Genomic DNA, 22,091 nt, shown 5'->3' with positions numbered 1-22,091 from the left:
CTTTAGTTTTATTTTTAAATACCTTTTCTCATCTTTCTCTTTACTCGAAATCTAGTTCTCTAATCGTGGGTTTCTGAGACCAAAATGTCTATATAAAACAGAGATAACAATGTATTGATAATAATCAACAATAATAAAGTTTTAAACTAAATATTTATCTCTATCAAAAGCTACGTTAATATATTTTTAAAGTTTTTTTTTTAATTTAAGTTCATTGCATCAATATGCATATGATCACAAAAACTTACAATAAAATAAACAACAATTTACATATATTTTTCCGAGTCGTATTTTACATCGTTCAATCCTAAACTAAAACAAGCAATATCCTATGAAATCAAAATCTCACTACGTAACATGAAAGGGTTGCGCCGTCATCTGCTATTCGGGAAATTGCTTATTTATCTGAATAACCATCAACATCCACTGCCTTAATACTTGTAATAATCATATTGATGTCTCTTTTGGAACGAACACTTCCTTATCGCGCGTTGTGAAAGGGGGCTAGACGGAAAAAATTCTTACGAAAAGTTGTCACGACACTTTTTGCTATAGTAAGTATGTTAACGACGAATGAGCGCTACTTCACCATGGCAACGACGTGACAATATATAACGAAAATTCATAGAAATAAAATGTACTTCTTGTGAAGACTTAAGTTTTTTAGTCATAGAATAAACATTGGTTCCTTCACTAATTAATAGAAAGGAACTTCGTTCCATCCGGGTGTCCCTTGACAACTCTCAAGTTTTTTTTATATGAAAAGGAGGCAAACGAGCAAACGGTCACCTGAATTTGCCGAAATAGCGAGGTTACCGTTGCCCATAGACATCCGAAAATGCAGATGCGTTGCCTACCTTTAATCAACGGAGAAGGGGACGCACAGAAAGAGGACATTTCCCCTTCCTATGCGTCCCCTCTTCCGACCAATCCATTTCCCCTTCTCATACTTTCCTAATAAGAAAATAATGTGAAGGGGAAGAGGACTAAAATTAGGCCTAAGGCTCCGGCCACTTTACAAAAAGAACATAAGGGATGAAAATATGTTTTCAAACATGTGGTTCAACAGTGGGAAGCCACGCTTACAAGTAGAGTATAAAAACAAAATAAAACAGCAAAGATTGGTTAGATTGTGTAGTATTTCTATCGCACAGTGTTCCTAATATCGATGACTTCTACGAATAAGGGCCTATGCGCAAATTGTAAACTTTTTAGGAGAGGCTCTTAAAGTTTCAACCGTATAAGAAAATAGGCCGTATAAGCCCTTTTACGTATACACACTTCAATATCTATGTACGTTGTCAATGGCACGTGTTTGCAATTCAGTCACGCTTTTGGCAAGATTTGAAAGCTCACGGAAATGGACCTTTAGGGACGTGAAGCCTTACTTATGCATGTGATAACTTGACAGTCCGTTATTAAAACATCGGACAAAACAACTATAGTGTAATCCAAATGAAGACTGGTTTGTAAATAAATGAAATGAAAATTACAGAAAAATTACTTTGAATTTGAAATGTCGTAATTTTGTAGATATTCTGAGATTTTTTTATGTCAAAGGGTGGCTAACGAGCAAACGGCCACCTGAATTCACCAAAATAGCGAGGCGATCGTTGCCCATAGACATCCGCAAATGCAGATGCGTTGCCTACCTTTAATCAACGGAGAAGGGGACGCACAGAAAGAGGATATTTGCCCTATCTATGCGTCCATACTCCGTCAAATCCTATTAAGAAAAGGGTGGGAAGGGAAAGAGGACTAAAATTATTCTGAGATTAACCGTTGATTTCTTAAAGCATAATCTTTGTATAAAACATATTCATACTCCTGTCATTATCTTTGACAAAACAGAGATAACATGTTTTGAACCGGAATTTTGGTCTCAAAAACCCACGATAAGTAAAAATTCTCACCATGGATAGGATATGTGTTAATTTAAGAAAAAGTAGATTTTCACTGGAGGTTGGTTTAGAATTGAAGCTCTATGTTAACATAATCGTTTTGTATTAGTACCTCCCATCGTTAACTCTACTAATACATATCTCTAAGCTACTACCAGTCGCCCGCGGCTTTATCAGCGCAGAATTTAAAAAAGGCAAAAATATGCCCAAGAAAATCAGCTAGCTTACCGTCAAAGTCCTGTCAAAAATGGTCCAGGCGTTCCGGAGATTAGCCGGAACAAAAACGGCGTTGTATGACAGACAAAAATTTTAATAATTGGTCTTTTGTTGTCAGCAAAGCAAATACGTCACATGTTCGAAATATGCTTTTTTCTCGATTTTAGATACATAATATGTATATATCTATCTTCTATCTATATATATAAAAGAAAGTCGTGTTAGTTACACTATTTATAACTCAAGATCGGTCTAACTGATTTAGCTGAAAATTGATGGGGAGGTAGCTTAGAACTAGGAGACGGACATAGGAACTTTTTTATCTTGTGTGCATTTTTTTTATTCCGCGCGGACGGAGTCGCGGGTAAAAGCTAGTATATTATAAATGCTGCTTGCATTATAATGCTGTTGATAAAACTTTTACCAAAAAAAACATTATAAAACAAATGCTAGAAATAAATTTGTGACAGCTCGAATAATGCAATCGTCGAATACGGAATGAAATGAATGGAGGAATTAATTCCGAGCTTCATTCCCGCGGCTCTTATTGCCTTTACTTTGAGTGTGAGCTTTTGAAAAGCAAAGCTGACTCTCCCAAAGTTTTTAAGATTTATAGTAACTTAACTAACTTAAAACTTTTCGGACGGTTGGATTAAGAAACTTATGTTTTATCTTTTAACTAGCTTTTACCCGCGACTCCGTCCGCGCGGAACAAAATAAAATGCACACAAGATAAATGTCCGCCTCCTGGTTCTAAGCTACCTGCCCACCAATTTTCAGTCAAATCGATTCAGCCGTTCTTGAGTTATAAATAGTGTAACTAACACGACTTCCTTTTATATATAAGACTAACTTTTACCCGCGACTCCGTCCGCGCGGAATAAAAAATAGAAAACGGGGTAAAAATTATCCTATGTCCGTTTCCTGGTTCTAAGCTACCTGCCCACCAATTTTCAGTCAAATCGATTCAGCCGTTCTTGAGTTATAAGTAGTGTAACTAACACGACTTCCTTTTATATATAAGACTAACTTTTACCCGCGACTCCGTCCGCGCGGAAAAAAAAAATAGAAAACGGGGTAAAAATTATCCTATGTCCGTTTCCTGCTTCTAAGCTACCTGCCCACCAATTTTCAGTCAAATCGATTCAGCCGTTCTTGAGTTATAAATAGTGTAACTAACACGACTTTCTTTTATATATATAGATAGATGACAGAAACTTGTTTCTATATTTACATATTTATTTTCTTGAATACTATATTTATAGTAGAAGTAAGAAATGGGTGTCCATTTCAGGTTATTTTGAAAGCCATTGTCGAGTACTTTTTACATCTTATTGTAACTTGGCTATAGAATTCCGTTCAGTTAGGATTCAAGAAATTTTATCGGTAAGTGAAACATTAGTGAATAATTAAAATTATAGATTTAAGAAAAAAGTTTATTAGTAACCTATGTATTCTACCCGACTATGCTCTACATCTGTGCCAAGGAGATACCTTTAAACAAACATCCATCTAAACAATCGTATTTATAATATTAGTAAGATATTAATTTACTATTATGCGATGACGTTACAAATTCGTAGAATAACACATTGCCATCTCTATCACTATCTACGAAAAAAAATATATTTGGTTGTTCCAACAGTGGAAGCCTACCTTACCCATAGACGTAATATAAGATAGAAATAACTTTTATGTCTATTAATGAAATGGATTGAATTGTATGGATCTTATATTATTTATGATCTAGCTAAAGCATTAGTCTGACGCACATGTCTGCTCTCGAGTGTACAGTCAGCTGCAAAATATGTATACAAGACTTTGAAAACTTGTATAGGCCTTTGGTTGCATAAATACGTATGCAAGTATACGACAGTAATATGTATTCAACATTTTCCTGAAGCTTTGTATATCATACTAATATTATAAACTAGCTTTAACCCGCGACTTCGTCCACGCGGAACAAAAAAAACGCACACAAGATAAAAAAGTTCCTATGTCCGTCTCCTAGTTCTAAGCTACCTCCCCAACAATTTTCAGTCAAATCGATTCAGCCGTTCTTGAGTTATAAATAGTGTAACTAACACGACTTTCTTTTATATATATAGATATAATAGATGCCAATGTTTAGATGGATGTTTGTTTCAAGGTATCTCCAGAACGGATCAACGGATCTTGATGAAATTTGTCACAGATGTAGAACATAGTCTGGAAGAACACATAGGCTACTTATTAAGTTTTTTTTTGTGCGCGCGGACGGAGTCGCGGGAGATAGTTAATGTATAAATATTTATGCAGTTGACTGTACATTCAAACAAACCGCAGGTTCATGGTTACTTACGATATAGTCAATTAATGTTAACTGCAATAATTATTATATACTTTTGAAAAAAGATTAACAATATCGAAAAATAAAAAGGATCCAGAAAATAAAATCAAAAGAGTTTACTATTTAGTACTTAATTTAAGAAATACACATAGTTTAATGAAACTCTATGAATATGGAAATCGATCATTATTCTATTTTTTTTATAATAGAAGGGGGCAAACGAGCAGCGGGAACACCAAGGTGTTTATCGACGCCCATGGACATCTGCAATACCAGAGGAATCGCAGATGCGTTGTCGACCTTTGAGATAGTGATACGCTTGCTTCTTGAAGGACCCTAAGTCGTAGCGGTTTGGAAATACCGCCGAGGACAGACCATTCCACAACGCAGCGGTACGCGGTAGAAAGCAAAAAAAACTTAAACTTTATCATAAACACTGCCACAAAATAAACCTTAATTTAAAAAAATGGCATAGTAATATTGCGTCGGCTAACTAAAGGTTATGTATGTTACGATAAAAAATTTAAAAATTACATTTTTATCTTAATCGTAGACCACACAGTAAGAATTTTTACTACGATAATTCAAGAGCAGACAAAACTGTATTTGCTCTTACGCCTACCTTTATAATGGAGTGATGTTTTTGAAATTCACTTGTTTACACTATAAGCCAAAAAAAACGGGCATAAGTTTAGTCTACGTACGCGAGGTCTACAATGGAATAACGTAATATGCCCGTGACGGAACAATGGCGGGAAATTAACTGAAATATGTTTTTTTTTAGTACCGATGGTAAACAAAAATTTTCAGCCAGTAATTTTAGAATATTTTTACATTTTACAAACACAAAGGTTTTTCTAATTATTGACTGGAAATAAATGTTACATTTATAATTTGAAACGTTTTTGATTTGAAAAAGGAAAGAATATTATTTTTCTACAGAATATAAATATTTTTATAACGATAAACTAAAACAGACAAAGATTTTGTATCCAACCGATCATTGCAATATAGTAATTATAGATATATATTTGTTTTGGTGTCATTGTAATTTTAAAAAAGTGTTTTTATTTGTGAAATGTTTTATTTTGAATACAAACTAATCGCAAACGATTTTACGCAATTTTAAGACATTACAAAAGAAAAATCAGTGTATTTTCTTCATTAATCTGAAGTAACAATGATGGAAAAATTCTCGTTCTTAAAAGCTTCTCTATTGATGTAACTTTTATACCTATAATTGACGTTATTTTTGTTTCCCTTTCATCATTGATTAAAAAAAATAGACATCAACAGGAAATATACTGAGAATAAAGTAGTACGGAAATTTAAATATTTAAAGTATTACAAAAAGTTTTTATTTAAATCTTGTAGTTTAAAACTTATCTCAGTTTTTAACGAAATTTACTTAAATATAACACATTTTTTTAAACTATTATCTCTTCTTTTTTCAGTTATACTTAATCTTTGAGGTTAGATTTCAAATATAGGTCACTCTTTAAAAGCAATTTTTGTCTATTGATTTGATTTATCATTAACTAGCTGTCGTCTGCGACACCGTCCGCGCGGAATTAAAAAAAAAACAAGTAACCTATGTGTTCTTCCAGAGTAATTACTATATTTAAGACAAACTTCATCTAGATCAATTGAGCCGTTCAGGAGATACCTTTAAACAACCATTCATCCATTTAAACTTTCCCATTTATACGGACCTTACTTCATATGTAGATTATAAATAAACATCACTTATAACTGTCTACTTCAATATAATTATAAAATGTAGTCTGTTTTATCTTCAGCTGCTGGCAATATACATGTTTACAAATTTTTTCAAAGCTCACAGAATGAATCATACAGTTTCATGTTTACGAGACTAGAGTGACCATGGCATACATATATAATACAGGAAAGAACAGACTCATTAGTATGTGATATATTATATATTTTATATATATATTATATACTTTACATATATATATATATTATATATATATTTTTAATACCAAAGATCAACCAAAAGTAATTTTATTTAAGATGCAAAATGTTATTCATAAAAGTTTAGTTTATTTCTGAACCTAAAGCCTTGTTGATATATTTTTTCTTTAGAATTATTCAATATAGATAATAACAGTCTTTCAATCTTTTCAGCAATACTTTTTAAATTCATAAATTTCACAAATCACTACTAAATCGGAATTGAACTTTGAAGTCGAGCAAGTTTACAAAACCTTTTGATTATCACGTTTATAAACAAATCGATTAAGCAAATAAAGCATCGATTGTTTGTTTGTGTAAAAATCGATTTGAAGTTGCTTACGTACAGGCCATTTATAGTCTATTTGTGCCCATGATTGAATCATAGATCGACATCTGCCGTTCCTTATGACTCTATCGAGGTTGGTAAAGTTTTAATTTTTTTTATTATAAGTTGGCAAACGAGCAAGCGGTCACCTGAATCCGCCTAAATAGAGAAGCGACCGCTGCCCATAGACATTCGCAATTGCATGAGCGTTGCCTACCTTTAATCGACAGAGAAGGAAGCACAGAAATAGAATATATCCTATGCCTCTCTCCTCCGTCAAATCGACTTTCCCTTCCCAACCTTTTCTTATAAGGAACGAGGACTAAAATTAGGCCTCCGGTACCACACTCATCAGACGGAACGCGGAATTGCTTCCACTTCACAACCTGTCTTCTATGTGGTGGAGGTACAGGTCGACTCGACCCATTCGCGCACCTCTAATATCGTCGTTGCGGGATCTACCACCGTAAATTTCATCCTCTAGATCGATGTACCTTTCTTCAATTCAGATTAAATAATAACTATTATGTATTTTTAGTGTAAACATGTATTATTGTTCTTGTTCAATATTATTAAGGCTTTTTCTCATTACAGTCTTTACTCTTTAGAAGTATATGTACTGTAACGTCTCTAACTGCCACTCTCCAAAGTCGTAGCGGTCATTATGAACGTTTATTTGTGTACGTAGTTAATATGAAATGTAGAGTCATAATATAATATGAAGACTTAATTAAACTACTACTACATAGTTCTATTTTAGGTTTTTTTATTGTATTGTAAATAAATAAATAATAAATAATAATAATACACTAAGAGACTTTAATCAACTGAGTGTGTCACTTAAAGAATAAATCCCTAAAACATAAACAATTTACGAAATCAGGTTGTTTATTACGATAACGTGTTAGTAAAAAAATAAAGTGAAACTGTAAAATTACAGTAATGTTTCCCCTGTCTCCCTGAGGTCGGTTCCTGTGTTCCCTCCCACTCCCCTACATCCCCCTGCATCACCCAGACCTCCCTCGGGCTCCCGTGTTCCGGTACTGATTTAATCTACAATCTTTATGAGTTTTACTCAGGCTTGCGGAATAATCTTTTTCATGGGCAAAGCGAAAGAGCAATCGATTTCAATTTTATTAATTACTTCCGTAATATTATGTTTAATTTAATTTTTTTGCCGTTTACATTAGAAACTGTTAAAAGCTATATCTGTGTATTTCATTCATTCATTTTCATTTCATTCAATCGTTCATTCTAAACCATTCTGTTGCATCATATTACAGTTACAAGAAATTTAAAAAAAAACAAAAGAAACAAAAATTCTTAGAATCGTTATGCTTTAACACTAACAAATTCCTGTGGCATTGATCGACAATTGTCACAATTCTAAACTATTTAACGATACAGTGGTATTACACAAACAGTAGAATATTACAAACAGAGATAACAAGGATTTTGGTCTCAAAAGCCCAAGGTATTTGTACCGTACACGATTTTGTCAAAGATAATCAGAGTTATACAGTAATGTTGGTTTAAGAAACCAACGGTTAGTCATCTATAAGTTAAAAGATAAACACTAAAGGAAGAGGAAGACTATGGATGGTTTGTAGGATAGAGAAGATGCGTAAGAAGGGAGTGGATTCAAATATGGTGGCTGAATGAGATGTATTTATGAGTAGAACATACTATGAACCTCTATGAAAAGATATGTACGTTTATGTCTTTTCAAAGTACTTAAACTTGTTTTAAAAACATTTCCCATCTACTTTAAACTTAGTTGAAACCATAGTGGTTTAGATTATACGTGATTTTGCAAATTCAACTATAGTTGCCTACTTAATTGCAACTTTCTCCGCAATCGACTTTATCAAAGGCCTACAAACTCATGGAGTTTTAACTCAATTCGTTTGATTTAAATTAAAAGTTTTACCTTATGATCAGAGAAATGAAACATTATATTTGTTAAAACCACTTATTAGGTATTTTTTTAATATCAGTAGATTTATTTATATTCCTGTATTATGTAAACTTGATAAAGGTTATGTTAAGATATGGTTACCGTTAAAAGTCGAATTATGGGATTTGAACTCACGACCAAACAAAATCGGTAGTCCGTCACTATGACCAAAAGTCCATCTAATATATAAAATTCTCGTGTCACTGGGTTCGAACTTGAACTCCTCCGAAAGGCTTGACCGAATTCTCATGAAATTTTGTGAGCATATTCAGTAGGTCTGAGAATCGGCCAACATCTATTTTTAATTTTTTTTTTAACTGCGCGCGGACGGAGTCGCGGGCGACAGCTAGTAGATCTATATAATTAGTACATATTTTGATATACTGACAGAAGAAGAAATACTGAAATGCATACTAGATTTTACCTTATATTCAATATTTAACGAGTGTAAGAAAAAAATCAACATGAAAAATTCTTAACGAAATTTTCTGATACAAAATTTGAAAATAAAACTACGTAAATAAATCCAAAAGATATCTCACATTTAACACAGTTAAACGGATTCTTTAAAAACTATTAGTTAAATATAACGAAAGTATTTGTCACAACAGACACGGTTAAATGTCTTTTTAACTATTTCATTTTTAACACGCTATAAACGCTTCATCATCGGAGCATGTAGGTCAATGTCTGGACAAACGTCAGTGCACCAAGGTTCTATTCTCGAATACCTGCGTAATGATATATTATTTTAACTAACGTTTCGAAATTATATTTTTTAAGTCAACTTTAATGGCGCGATTGTGTGAATGTATCCACGTCCCCACTGAGAGGCTCGGAGCCTACCCTGAGTTTGTGGTGACTAGGCCATAGTCAACCACGCTGGCCCAATGCGGGTTGACTTCACATTTGATTTCTTCTCAGATATGTGCAGGTTGCATCATGATGTTTTCCTTCATCATAATAACGGTGGATAAATGGACATATGTAAATCGAAAAACTCATTAGTAAATGGCAAGATTCGAACCCAGGATCTGCAGATTACAGAGCAAATGCTTAACCCCTGAGCCACCGACGCTCTTTGAATATAATAATCCATTAATTAGGTACCGTCAAAATCGATTAATATAATATTAATGGCATCTTATGTTGTTTTAACAGGTATCGTGTTTGACGGTTGTTTGTTTGTATTGAATACGCTCCCAAACTACTGAACTGTTTTGTAAAATTCTTTCACTGGTGGGAAGCTACACTATCCCCGGGTCTCATAGGCTATATTAACTAGTAGATACTACTAGATTTATTTCTATTCCGCGCAGACAAAGTCGCGGGAAACTGTTAATGTGAAATCAAATTCATTATTATTAATTTCTTTTTTATATTCATTTTTACATTCTTAAAAAAAAGTATTAACCTTGAAAAACTACTAATATTAATAATATCGTTCAATCTAATTTATAAACATGACTTACGTATTCGTAAACTTTAGTATTTTAAACCAACACGCTAACTTAACGTGTAACTTGCAATCTGGTTAAGTTGCAGCTGTAACCGGGTTAAACGTCCGCCATTACTTAACCCGCCCCTAGGGTGACTAAGTTATTCTCGGTTAACTTATCACTGGGGGGTGTTAAAATTGAATGTAATTTCGTACATCATGTTATACGCTTAAATTACATTTTAATTATTTTCTGGAATTTATTAATTTAATCTTTCATTAATCATTTTCGACCAGCTATCTGGGATAGAGTTCAATTAATGAACCATTTATCCTCAGTAATTAACCCTTTTTTTTTTAGTGCGTGACATGTGTTCACTAGCTAATTAGGTGTAATTTTTTTATGACTGACTACGCACTGTTTACCTTATAGACATTTACAATTTCACCAGGCTTAAGAATTACATGAAATACAGTTACGTTAATAGTGTTAATACGAGGCCTGATATTATTTTTTTTTACTTTTCTAATAATCCTTCACAGTAATTATTAAAAATAAAACTGGTGATATTGTTGTCAGGTAATAAATGTCCACACCGAAGAGCTCGGAGCCTACTTAAGTTAGGTTTGACTAGAACATAGTCAACCACGTTGGTATCTTTGAATTTCTTCGCAGATATGTGCATCACGATATTCTACTTCACTATTATCATCATCATCATCAGCAGCTCACTATACGTCCCCAACGAGGGGCTCGGAGCTTACCCCAAGTTAGGGGTGACTAGGCCATAGTCAACCACGCTGGCCAAGTCCGAGTTGGTTGACTTCACACATATCATTGAATTTCTTCTCAGATATGTGCGGGTTGCATCACGATGTTTTCCTTCACCGTAAGAACGTCGGATAAATGTACATATGTAAATCTAAAATCGAAAAACACATTGGTACATAGCGGGATTCGAACCCAGGACCTGCAGATTACAAGTCAAGTGCTTAACCCCTGAGCCACCGACGCTCTTATAAAGTCGGATAAATGTCACGTGTGAAATTCTAAAATCGAAATATACTTTGGTACATGGCGAGGATCGAACTTAGACATGTAAATTTCGGTATTACATAATCAACAGCAGCGCAGCTTGCAGTACATTGCAGATGTAAATGAAAGATACATAAAAGCTGTAATAATATGTTATACTAGTTTTTATCCGCGACTCCGTCCGCGCGCAATTGAAAATGAACATAGTAAGTAGCCTTTGTGTTCTTCCAGACTATGTTCTACATCTCGACCAAATTTTACTGAGATTCGTTAAACTGTTCTATAACCTTCAAACAAACATCCATCCATTCACCCAAATGATCGCATTTATAATATTAGTAAGAAGATTAAATAATACCAACATGTATTTCAATTCCATTATATAAAACGAGGCAAACTAAAAATAATCGTATATTTTACATATTACATTTTTATACATAGCGTTACCCAGAGTCATTAATTCTGGTACTAGCCTTGGTAACATTTAATAAATAACTTTGAAACTCTTTTAATTATTATTAAAAAAGATACGGTAGTTTTAAAGTTTACACAATATAAACTTGTGAGGAATAAACTTAAAAACTACTGGATTAATTACAAACATTGTTTCGCCGTTAAATGCTACATTATCTGTAAGTGTATAGGCTATAATTAATGTTGTTATCCAATGAAAATAACTGTGAAGACGCTAGTATATAAAGAAAATTAAATTGTTCAGTTAACTTCTATTACAACCAGTTGGTCACAACTGTTTTATTCCCAAAGGTACTAAAAAAAACAAAAGTCTTATTATGTGAAAGTAAAAGAATTTGATTTACGACTGTTTTCAATTTATGTTTGGTTTTATTAGGGGTTACACCTGAGGGTAGTAATGTTAAATCTTACTAATATTATAAATCCGAAAGTATACATAGATGAATAGTTGGATATATGGATGGATGTTTGTTAGAAGATATCTCCGGAACGGCTCAACGGATCTTGATGAAATTTGGCATAGATGTAGAACATAGTCTGGAAGAATACATAGGCTACTTTAGGGTGGGTCAAAAAAATCAACTATTTTTTTTTTTACAATTAATACGGAAAAATGGGTTACTAGGCACCTTAAAAAAATTCTCACCAAATATGAACTCTTAATTTTAATAGGAAGATCCTCCGCGTCGCAGTTTTTCATTTTTTTCTCAGTCCAATAGAAAAAAATTCATTCCTCATTATTAATTGGTCGTACAGAAAAATTTTTTTTTAGAATTTTGTAGGAAATTTAATGCTCTACAAAAAAGGTATCTTATGTTTTTTCCGTAAACCTCACCATTTCACTAATATTGAAGATTTAAGATTGATTATTTTAAGTCAAATGTCACTTTTGTTTATGAATTTTATAACTCGACAAGAAATGGCTATTATTGAATGCGCAATAGAAATTTTTGTAGCAAATTAACTGCTCTATAAAAATGGTATCATATGTTTTGGCGATTAAATTAAGCATTCAAAAGATATTCATCATCAAACTTTCATGTATACCGATTTTAAGAGTTTTTGATTAAATAATCGAAAAATTTCAATTTAATCTATCAGTTTTGAGAAAATTTACACGAAAAAAATTTTTTTTTTTATCAACTGAGAAACTTCAAAATGTTTTTCAAGCTTTTTTTTATGTGTAAGTATTTTTATCTACATTTAAAAAAATAAATTGTACATTATTATTTTTTTTATTGATAAATGATTAACTAAGCGATAAATAATGTACAATTATTTTTTTTAAATGTAGATAAAAATACTTACACATAAAAAAAAGCTTGAAAAACATTTTGAAGTTTCTCAGTTGATAAAAAAAAAATTTTTTTCGTGTAAATTTTCTCAAAACTGATAGATTAAATTGAAATTTTTCGATTATTTAATCAAAAACTCTTAAAATCGGTATACATGAAAGTTTGATGATGAATATCTTTTGAACGCTTAATTTAATCGCCAAAACATATGATACCATTTTTATAGAGCAGTTAATTTGCTACAAAAATTTCTATTGCGCATTCAATAATAGCCATTTCTTGTCGAGTTATAAAATTCATAAACAAAAGTGACATTTGACTTAAAATAATCAATCTTAAATCTTCAATATTAGTGAAATGGTGAGGTTTACGGAAAAAACATAAGATACCTTTTTTGTAGAGCATTAAATTTCCTACAAAATTCTTGAAAAAATTTTTTCTGTACGACCAATTAATGATGAGGAATGAATTTTTTTCTATTGGACTGAGAAAAAAATGAAAAACTGCGACGCGGAGGATCTTCCTATTAAAATTAAGAGTTCATATTTGGTGAGAATTTTTTTAAGGTGCCTAGTAACCCATTTTTCCGTATTAATTGTAAAAAAAAAATAGTTGATTTTTTTGACCCACCCTAAGGCTACTTATTACTCAATTCCTGGCGGATGGATTCGCAAGCAACAGCTAGTATCCAAATAAAATAGAAGTATATCAGTTTCCATTTGTCTGCAAAAAGACCTATAAAATAACTAGTTTTAATCTTCTCTTATATATAAAAGAAAGTTGTGTTAGTTACACTATTTATAACTCAAGATCGGTCGAACTGATTTAGCTGAAAATTGATGGGGAGGTAGCTTAGAACTTGGAGACGGACATGAACTTTTTTTATCTTGTGTACATTTTTTTTATTCCGCGCGGACAAAGTCGCGGCTAAAAGCTAGTTTATAATAAAAATGCCTGACCGTAGACTCTATGACATTTTGAAGAATAATTTGAATCTAAAGACATCTAATTAGTCAAAATCGGTTCAATCTTTTACGGTCTAAGCCATCACAAAGCAATTAATATGCACCTCCACATACCAACGCTCAGACATTAGTCGTAAGCATGAGTTGAGGGCGGGATAACAATATATGAAGTTTCTTCTGCTTAACCCTCTAAGTTACAGGCGTGAGTATTCGTTTTCTTTAAAAGTAAAAAAAGCTAATAACTTGTTATTTCTTATTTAAGATATTTATACCAGCATCGTGAAACGATAAAAGAAAAAACAAACTGTGGAAAAACAAACAATATATTTCGTACTCAGAGTCACTCCGCTTTTGTCATTAAATATTTAATAGACTCTTAAAGTCTGTTTGTCTGACTTTGACTGTAAAGAAACGGACTAGATAAAGAATACATGTGGTACCAAATAAATTCTGCAACTACTCGTTAAACTCGGTGAAGTAAAAATTTAAACGTCTTTATGAACGCATCCTGACTCAAAAATACAAACAAGCAAGTTTAGAAGCTGCTGTTCAATTTTATATGAAAGTGAGGAATGCGCGCTTGATAGATCCAGTCTCTAAAATCAAATGTCTGAGAAGCTTCGATCTCTAAGGTGACCTAGAAAAGTGTTATATTGCCAAAACTGAGCACAACTTCCACAACTGAGATGAAGTAAAAACAAATAGCAATCGAAAACATTTCTTCACAATAAAGTTTATTTACAGTTCATTCAAGGTGTAAAATACTTCGTTGAAAATACTTTTAAAACTGACTAAAATGATAAAACAGTGGAATCAGAATGAGGAAATAGCCATTGTTTTTTTTTTTTTCAAATTGCGATAACAAAAGATTTAAAAATAGGTTCTTATATTTGATAGCTTCGTGTCTTTATTTCTTCGTAATTTACGATTTATTTTCACACCAAAGAAAAAGGGGAAAAGGTACTTAGTGGCGACATTAGATCAGATGATTTTTTAAGTAATAAACAAACTTGAAAAAATAACAATTTACCTTTAAATTAACAGTTTAACAGTGGTAGATCCCACAACAACAATATTTGTTGGGTGCACCAATGACCGGTGAAATACCACGACCACACAGAAGACAGACTTCAAGTGGAAGCAATTCCGCGTTTCTGATGAGTGTGGTACCGGACGCCTAATTTAGTCCTCTTTCCCTTCCCACCCTTTTCTTTTTAGGAAAGGCTGGAAAGGAGAACTGTATTTGGAGGAAGAAGGGACGCTTAGGAAGGACAAATATCATCTTTCTATGCGTTCCCTTCTCCGTTGATTAAAGGTAGGCAACGCATCTGCATTTGCGGATGTTAAAATAAATAATTACAATATTTTTATCAGTCTGTACACTCTTTATCACCATATACTTACTGTCTGACAACAAAACGGTTTTACTTTTTACTCGGAAAAGTAAATTAAAAATTAAACAAGAACAATGCAGAGAAGTTATCACAATAATTGCTTACATCGTAAAATAAAAATTAGGAGTACATTAGTTAAAAGTTAAAAAAAGAATGTCAATCATATGTTCATTATTTAATTGCCAATTTTTATCAAAAACTGTTGCGCAAAATGTCCAATAACAAAGACTTACGTCACATCTTGCAAAATGTAGAGTTCAATTAAATAACTGTGGATTAAACGATCTAAACTCTTGTATAAAAATACTGTGATCTCATTCAGATTCTTGAAAAAAACAGAGACGACATTATGTTTCAATGCAAGTGGTACGTCAATGGAATTTTATTAGACTACAATTTCTGTCACATTCAAACTATCGACGTAGTCCTTTACGTCACAGTGACGTCACAATTTATCTGATTATGAGATAATTTTATGAGTGTTAATATTATACTACAGTTTACAATCAGGTTGTAAAACACCAAAACTATATAAGTTTTTCTTTATATTATGGAAAATAAAATATGTAATTACGTATAAAACTACGAGCATTAAAAACGTTATCGCTTGTTATATAAGTTTTAACATTTTCATTTAAGCTAAAATGTTTTTCAAAATTTTAACGGCGCAAATTTTAGTGGCCAATGTTTTGATACGAAGGTGATTCGGGCGAAAACATTTTTATACCCGCAGGCAAAACGCGAACCCACATTATTACCGTTTCAAATCTCTCTTACAAAATAAAAGAACGCTTTCGAAATTGCTTTACGAGCGGCCGGCTTTCAGCAAATGAAAGAGAAATTAAAAACGCTGTTTCAACTTCAATATTTCAAAGCATAAACCATTTATGGAGGGAAATCTTTGACGCCATGACACGTTCCCGCGTCAATTTTTAATGGCCGCGACAGGTGTCCGCTCTGTGCTGCATTCATTATCTACTTCTTACATGTTGTGTAACGTATTGATCTATTCAATGAACCAATTACACACAATACTATTTGTGTGAAAATAACTCATTTTATATTAGTCTGTGGAAACATTCGATGGATTAACGTACGTTTAACGATTACGTTTAACATACGTCCCAGGAAAAGACGAAAACAAGGAAGAAATTTAAATAAAATTAGAATAAAGACTTACCCGAGAGTAGTCATGGTCACAATGGTGTACCAGAAGGCGGCAGGAATGGACGTGAAGTTTGTGTCCTGTTCGTTCTTTTCAGCGTAGAACATCACCGTCGCGAAAATGATGATGGCCATGGCGAGCGAAAAGACCAGGAAGCCGAGCTCACTAGCGCATGACTTGAGCGTGTAACCCAGGATCCTAAGACCTTGAGAGTGCCGCGAGAACTTGAAGATACGGAACACTCGGAACACTCTCAAGGTGACGAACGCGCCGGACACGTCATCATTGTCGGTGATCCCCAGCCCGATGTAGTACGGCAGGATGGCCACCACGTCGATTATCGACATCACGGAACGCACGAATTTGCAGCGGTCCGGTGCCGCGAACAGCCGCAGCAGATACTCCGCTGTAAATATCATCACGCACGCGGTGTCCAAACAAAAGAAGACTATCTTGTATCGCTCGCCGCAAGGCAAGGTCCCGGCGCGCCCTGGCCTGTGGCCACAGGGCACCGTCTCCACAACGTTAGCCATCACCGAGACCGCAATGAAGAAACCCGTCACATAATAGAATACTAGAGCGGCAGTGGACGTGTGCGGGTTCTCGAACGCCCTCCACATTTTCTGCCTTAAATCCGTAAGCTGGGGTAGGCTTTGATCCCCGGCCTCACTTAACTTATCGTCCATTAGCCTTTCTGCGTTTTCCCTTTTCCTATCCCTGTAGTCCTCATAGCAGCAGTCGCCGATCACGTCGGGTAGTATACCGAAGAACGCAAGCTCCTCATCGTAGCCTGTCAAGCATTCGTGTTTCGGATAATGCAATTTGCCGGTTCTATAGTAATTGAGAATGTGTCGGAATATATCGGGATCCCTGTCGAAGAAGTACTCTCTGCTGTCCTCATCATAGAAGAATTCTCGCTCGGAGGAGCCAAGGAGAGAGTCGGGGTACTTCTCGAGGGTGTTCCGCCAGGTCTCGAAGCGGCGGCCGGAGACGTTTATGAGGAGCTTCTCGTCCTCTGCGCGGCGACGGTCCTTGGGCACGGGCGGCGGCGGCAGTGGGTGCGTGGCGATGGGCACCCAGCCGATGGCGGCGGCGCGGGCGAACGGGAGCCAGGCGGCGACCGACGCCATAGCGCTGTGTGGCGGCAGCGGCGCCGCTGTACTGAGCGATCCGCGAGCGTCCCTGCCCCGCGCTCTCCGCCCGCCGCTATTTCGGGCCGCCCGCCCAGATGTAGTCAGTGTTGCCACGTGCAGCGGTTAAATTTACCGATCGTAACATCTGTCTGTCTATTTGTCGTCTAAAATAATATACTCTATATTTGTCATTGCGTGCGTAATTCCAACATGCAAATGCAAGCTTATATTATAAAGGACTTCTGTGCAATTAAAGTGATTTATCAAAAAAATAATAAACAATTTATAATGAATGAAAAGCTGCATTGACTCATAGATATCTATTGACAAAATCGGGGGAATTTGAACAAATGACATTGAACATTCTACTTCCTCAACACGAATAATTTTCCGTTTCTAGCAACCCTGGCCGACAGTTAGATATTGCGCATGCGTGCTCTGTGACGTCACAGTCTAATAAATTGATTTTCAACTACCCATCTACCTCTAACACGTAACGTTTCTTAACCAGTCATCTCCCTCGCACGCCTTCGGGCTTCAGTGATCTTTTGTAATTTTTTTGCACCGTTCTAAAGACTTTTAAAGGCTTTTGTCTTAAGGAAGTGAAAAGGCTTGAACGGGGCTTAGAGGCACGTTTAAGTCTAAACACGCCACCGGCATAAGTCCTTTTCGAATCTATTACTCACCGTAACATCGAATGTTTTTCGATTAAATTTTGCATTGATTTTAGATTTAGTTTTATCTGGAGCGTGCTTACCTGTCTATTTTAAATATATACAGAAAGCATTTCAAAATGAACTCTATTAATTGGAATAAAATCCATCCAATTGGTCCATAAAAATCAAATTATAAATAAAACAAAATTACACCACATGTAGACGTGTCCACATGGCTAATACGGGATAGTCCAAACTTGCTCTATCAACAATGAATTGCAAGTTGTTGAGATCTCTTTCTTATCTTCAAATGTCCCAGATACGCTACAGAAGCGCGACAACCCAACAGGCCCTGAACCCATTGTTGTACTGGATCCGTAACGCATTGTAACCCCTTTGCGTACGTTTGACCTATAGGCTGCACGAATGAAAAAGTCATAAAGTCATTATTTCCAATTTAACTCAAGGACTATTGTCCACATATTCTTCTCCTCAGACTTTCATCTGATAAAACAATTAAAATTTAAATTTAAAATAACTAAGGTAAGAGAATACAGTTTGGTTTCAATTGTAGCACACTTTAAAACTTATTAATTAAATTTATAATTTTCTTCCACTGATATAGATTGCAGTAGATTCCGGCGATCAACGACATAATTAAGGGTTTGTTGGGTTACTTCATAGAATGGATTGGCTGGACTGACTCCAGGTCCTGCTTACACGGAAAATACGCTCTAGTTGTAGAGTTGCGAAACTTCGAGTCCAGAAAACTAACTCACTAACTAGATAACAGTTATTTTTACGATACTTTTTGAGCAATAACAGTGATATATTATTCACTACCTTTTACCCGCGACTCCGTCCGCGCGGAATAAAAAAAAATAGAAAACGGGTTAAAATTATCCTATGTCCGTTTCCTAGTTCTAAGCTACCTGCCCACCAATTTTTAGTTAAATCGATTCAGCCGTTCTTGAGTTATAAATGGTGTAACACAACTTTCTTTTATATATATAGATATAGAAACTAAGTACTTAGTAGACAGTTATTTCTGTTTATTTTTTTTTGTTGTTTTTTTCTACAGAACCTTGACAGTGACCCAGTTAATCCTTACTAGGTGAAACATTCTCCAAAATACTTTAACCCGGATACCTTATTTGATCAAATTTGCTCGGTACTTGTGCCAAAAGTCGTGACTCTACTAAAAATATAAGTAAAAATAAATAAATACTATCTTACTAATATTATAAATGCGAAAGTTTAGATGGATGGATGGATTATTGTTAAAAGTTATCACCGGAATTGCTGCAAATTTGGCACAAATATAGTACATATTCTAGAAGAATACTAATTAAGGTTTTTTTTTTTTAAATTCCACACGGACGGATTCGTCGGTGACCCTTAGTTAAATATAAAACTAGCTGTTCCGTGCGGCTTCATCCGCATGTAATTCCAATAATTTTCGTTATGAAGTAAAAAAAATTGATTTGACCTTATTACGAAGTAAAATAGGCTATCTATAAACTTCGGAACTCAATTTCTTAACTGTTTAACAACGTCAAAGTTTTCACGAAGTTGGTCGAAGAAAGACTTAACGGGCTTTTGGAGTGGGCTTTAAAAAAAGTTTTATTTCGAACTTACAAAGACTATTGTTTGCACATAATCTATATATATAAAAGAAAGTCGTGTTAGTTACACTATTTATAACTCAAGAACGGCTGAATCGATTTGACTGAAAATTGGTGGGCAGGTAGCTTAGAACCAGGAAACGGACATAGGATAATTTTTACAACGTTTTCTATTTTTTATTCCGCGCGGACGGAGTCGCGGGTAAAAGCTAGTTAATAATATTTTATTTATATTTTCATAACTATGAAAAACTACTTTCTGTTATCCACGAATAGATTAGAAGAACAAGTAAAGTTTTTCAACAGTGATAGACACCCAACAACAATATTTGTGGGGTGCACGAATAGGCCGTGTCGACCGGTGAAATACCACGACCATACAGAAGACAAGCGTGAAGTGGAAGCCATTCCCGCTTCTTCTGATGAGTGTGCACGTTCCCTATCCAACCTTTTCATATAAGGAAATTATGGGAAGGGGAAATTGATTTTGCATAGCAGCGGTATCTGTCTTCTTTCTTCCCTTTCCCGTTAATTAAAAGTGGACAACGCGTCTGCGATTGTGGTTGTCAATGGGCATCGGTCGCTTCGCAATTTCGGTTAATTCAGGTGGCCGCATCCTCGTATGCCACTTTATAATACCACCATCACTGATTCAGTCAGTCAGCTTATTTGAATTTTTAGATTTATTTTAAACAAAGCGTTACAAACATAACGTTTAATTTATTATTAATAAATACATAGTTACATACAAGTTTTTCAAGCCATAATATATTTTAGTTGTTTTTTTAAAACTTCTTGATAATATAAAAATTTATTTTACTTTCTATATTAGGTAAGACATTACAAGAAAATTACTTATACTTCCTTTTAAAACGCCTTGACATTGGCCCATATTTAAGGCTACGATCGATTACCAACCAGTTCCAAGGTTTTTCCTTAATACTTCCGAAACAGATTTCTAAGAACGACACATATTGCTCGCTTGCCAAATTACGATACTGAAATCTTTAATATAAACAAACAAAAATGAGTCACACGATTTTAAAGCTGAGTAATTGCGTAGTTAAATTAAGTAAAATTTCTCTTATCACCGTAAAATTCTAAACAACATGTATTCAAATATTTAGTTGTCTCTATTTTTTCAAACAAAATGAAAGGGATAACAATATTTTATAAGCAGTGAGACGTCGACTCGGTACATTGTGAGCAATTATTGTATTGTACTTATATACTGGGCCTGTTACACAATATCTAAATAAAGTGCTAGATAACTTAATCTAATATATAAAATTCTCGTGTCACAGTTTTCGTTGCCATACTCCTCCGAAACGGCTTGACCGATTCTCATGAAATTTTGTGAGCATATTCAGTAGGTCTGAGAATCGGCCAACATCTATTTTTCATTTTTTTTTTAACTGAGCGCAGACGGAGTCGCGGGCGACAGCTAGTATTAAATATATTAATCGACACATTCCTGTCAAAATATTTTGAGTTTCACAGCTTATTAAAAGATAGTGAAACACCAATGACAACTTTATTAGACAAATAAGTTTCAAGACGCTTGTTCAGAACTAACTCTGACGTGTTGAAATAGGTAAGAAATTAAAAACTTTAAACAATCTACTGAGCAACCAATTAAGAGGTAGTTAACACATAGTTGATTGCAAAATTCTCTTCACATGTTTTATAACATCATAAGTTTGGAATTGGCTTTAAAAGGCAATTTGGCTGAATTCCATTTTCCTAACGGAAGTGTTAGTGGAAAGGGGCGGTTAAGAGACTCTTTGCAAGAAGGTCTAGTAGTCACAGAATTACCCTTTCTCACTCATAAATAGGTCAATGAAAATAACAAATGTGAATGAACTGAGTAGAACGATAAGCTAGTTCATTCACTCATCATTCAAAAGTTTGTTAAAACGTTGTTACATTAAGACTTGACATTTTATATGAACCACTACACTCAAAGACGTTTAACGTTCACTGAAGTAAAGCCTCAGTGTAGATTAAGTGTCAAAATCAAGACTAAAAGTCTTATGTGACCAATAAAGGCGACAGTAAGTCTGGATTGTACATGTGCGAGGTAATCATAGCCTGGAATTTTCCCCTTTCTTTTTAGGTTGATTTAAAAAGCTCATGATTTTGTATTTATTGTTTCATTTTAACTTTATTTTGAACGTAAGTTTTACATTTTTTAAAACTACGAAC

The 22,091-nt window shown here is 34.3% G+C and overlaps 1 protein-coding gene across 3 annotated transcripts in view; it reads right to left on the bottom strand.

Moving 5' to 3' along the window:
• The window catches only part of LOC106711294 (potassium voltage-gated channel protein Shal), a 48,296-nt gene extending 30,682 nt beyond the window's left edge, over positions 1-17,614 (bottom strand). For all 3 annotated transcript variants that reach the window (XM_045683661.1, XM_045683660.1, XM_045683662.1), the window contains exon 1: positions 16,488-17,614. In XM_045683661.1, the coding sequence (XP_045539617.1) occupies positions 16,488-17,602 (1,115 nt within the window). In that variant the 5' untranslated portion in view covers positions 17,603-17,614. The remainder of the gene's footprint in view (positions 1-16,487) is intronic.
• Between the last annotated feature and the right edge of the window lie 4,477 nt (positions 17,615-22,091).

Source organism: Papilio machaon, chromosome 23, assembly GCF_912999745.1.
Source record: "Papilio machaon chromosome 23, ilPapMach1.1, whole genome shotgun sequence".
Classification (NCBI taxonomy): Eukaryota; Metazoa; Arthropoda; class Insecta; order Lepidoptera; family Papilionidae; genus Papilio; species Papilio machaon.
This window is presented reverse-complemented; position numbering and strand designations above follow the sequence as displayed.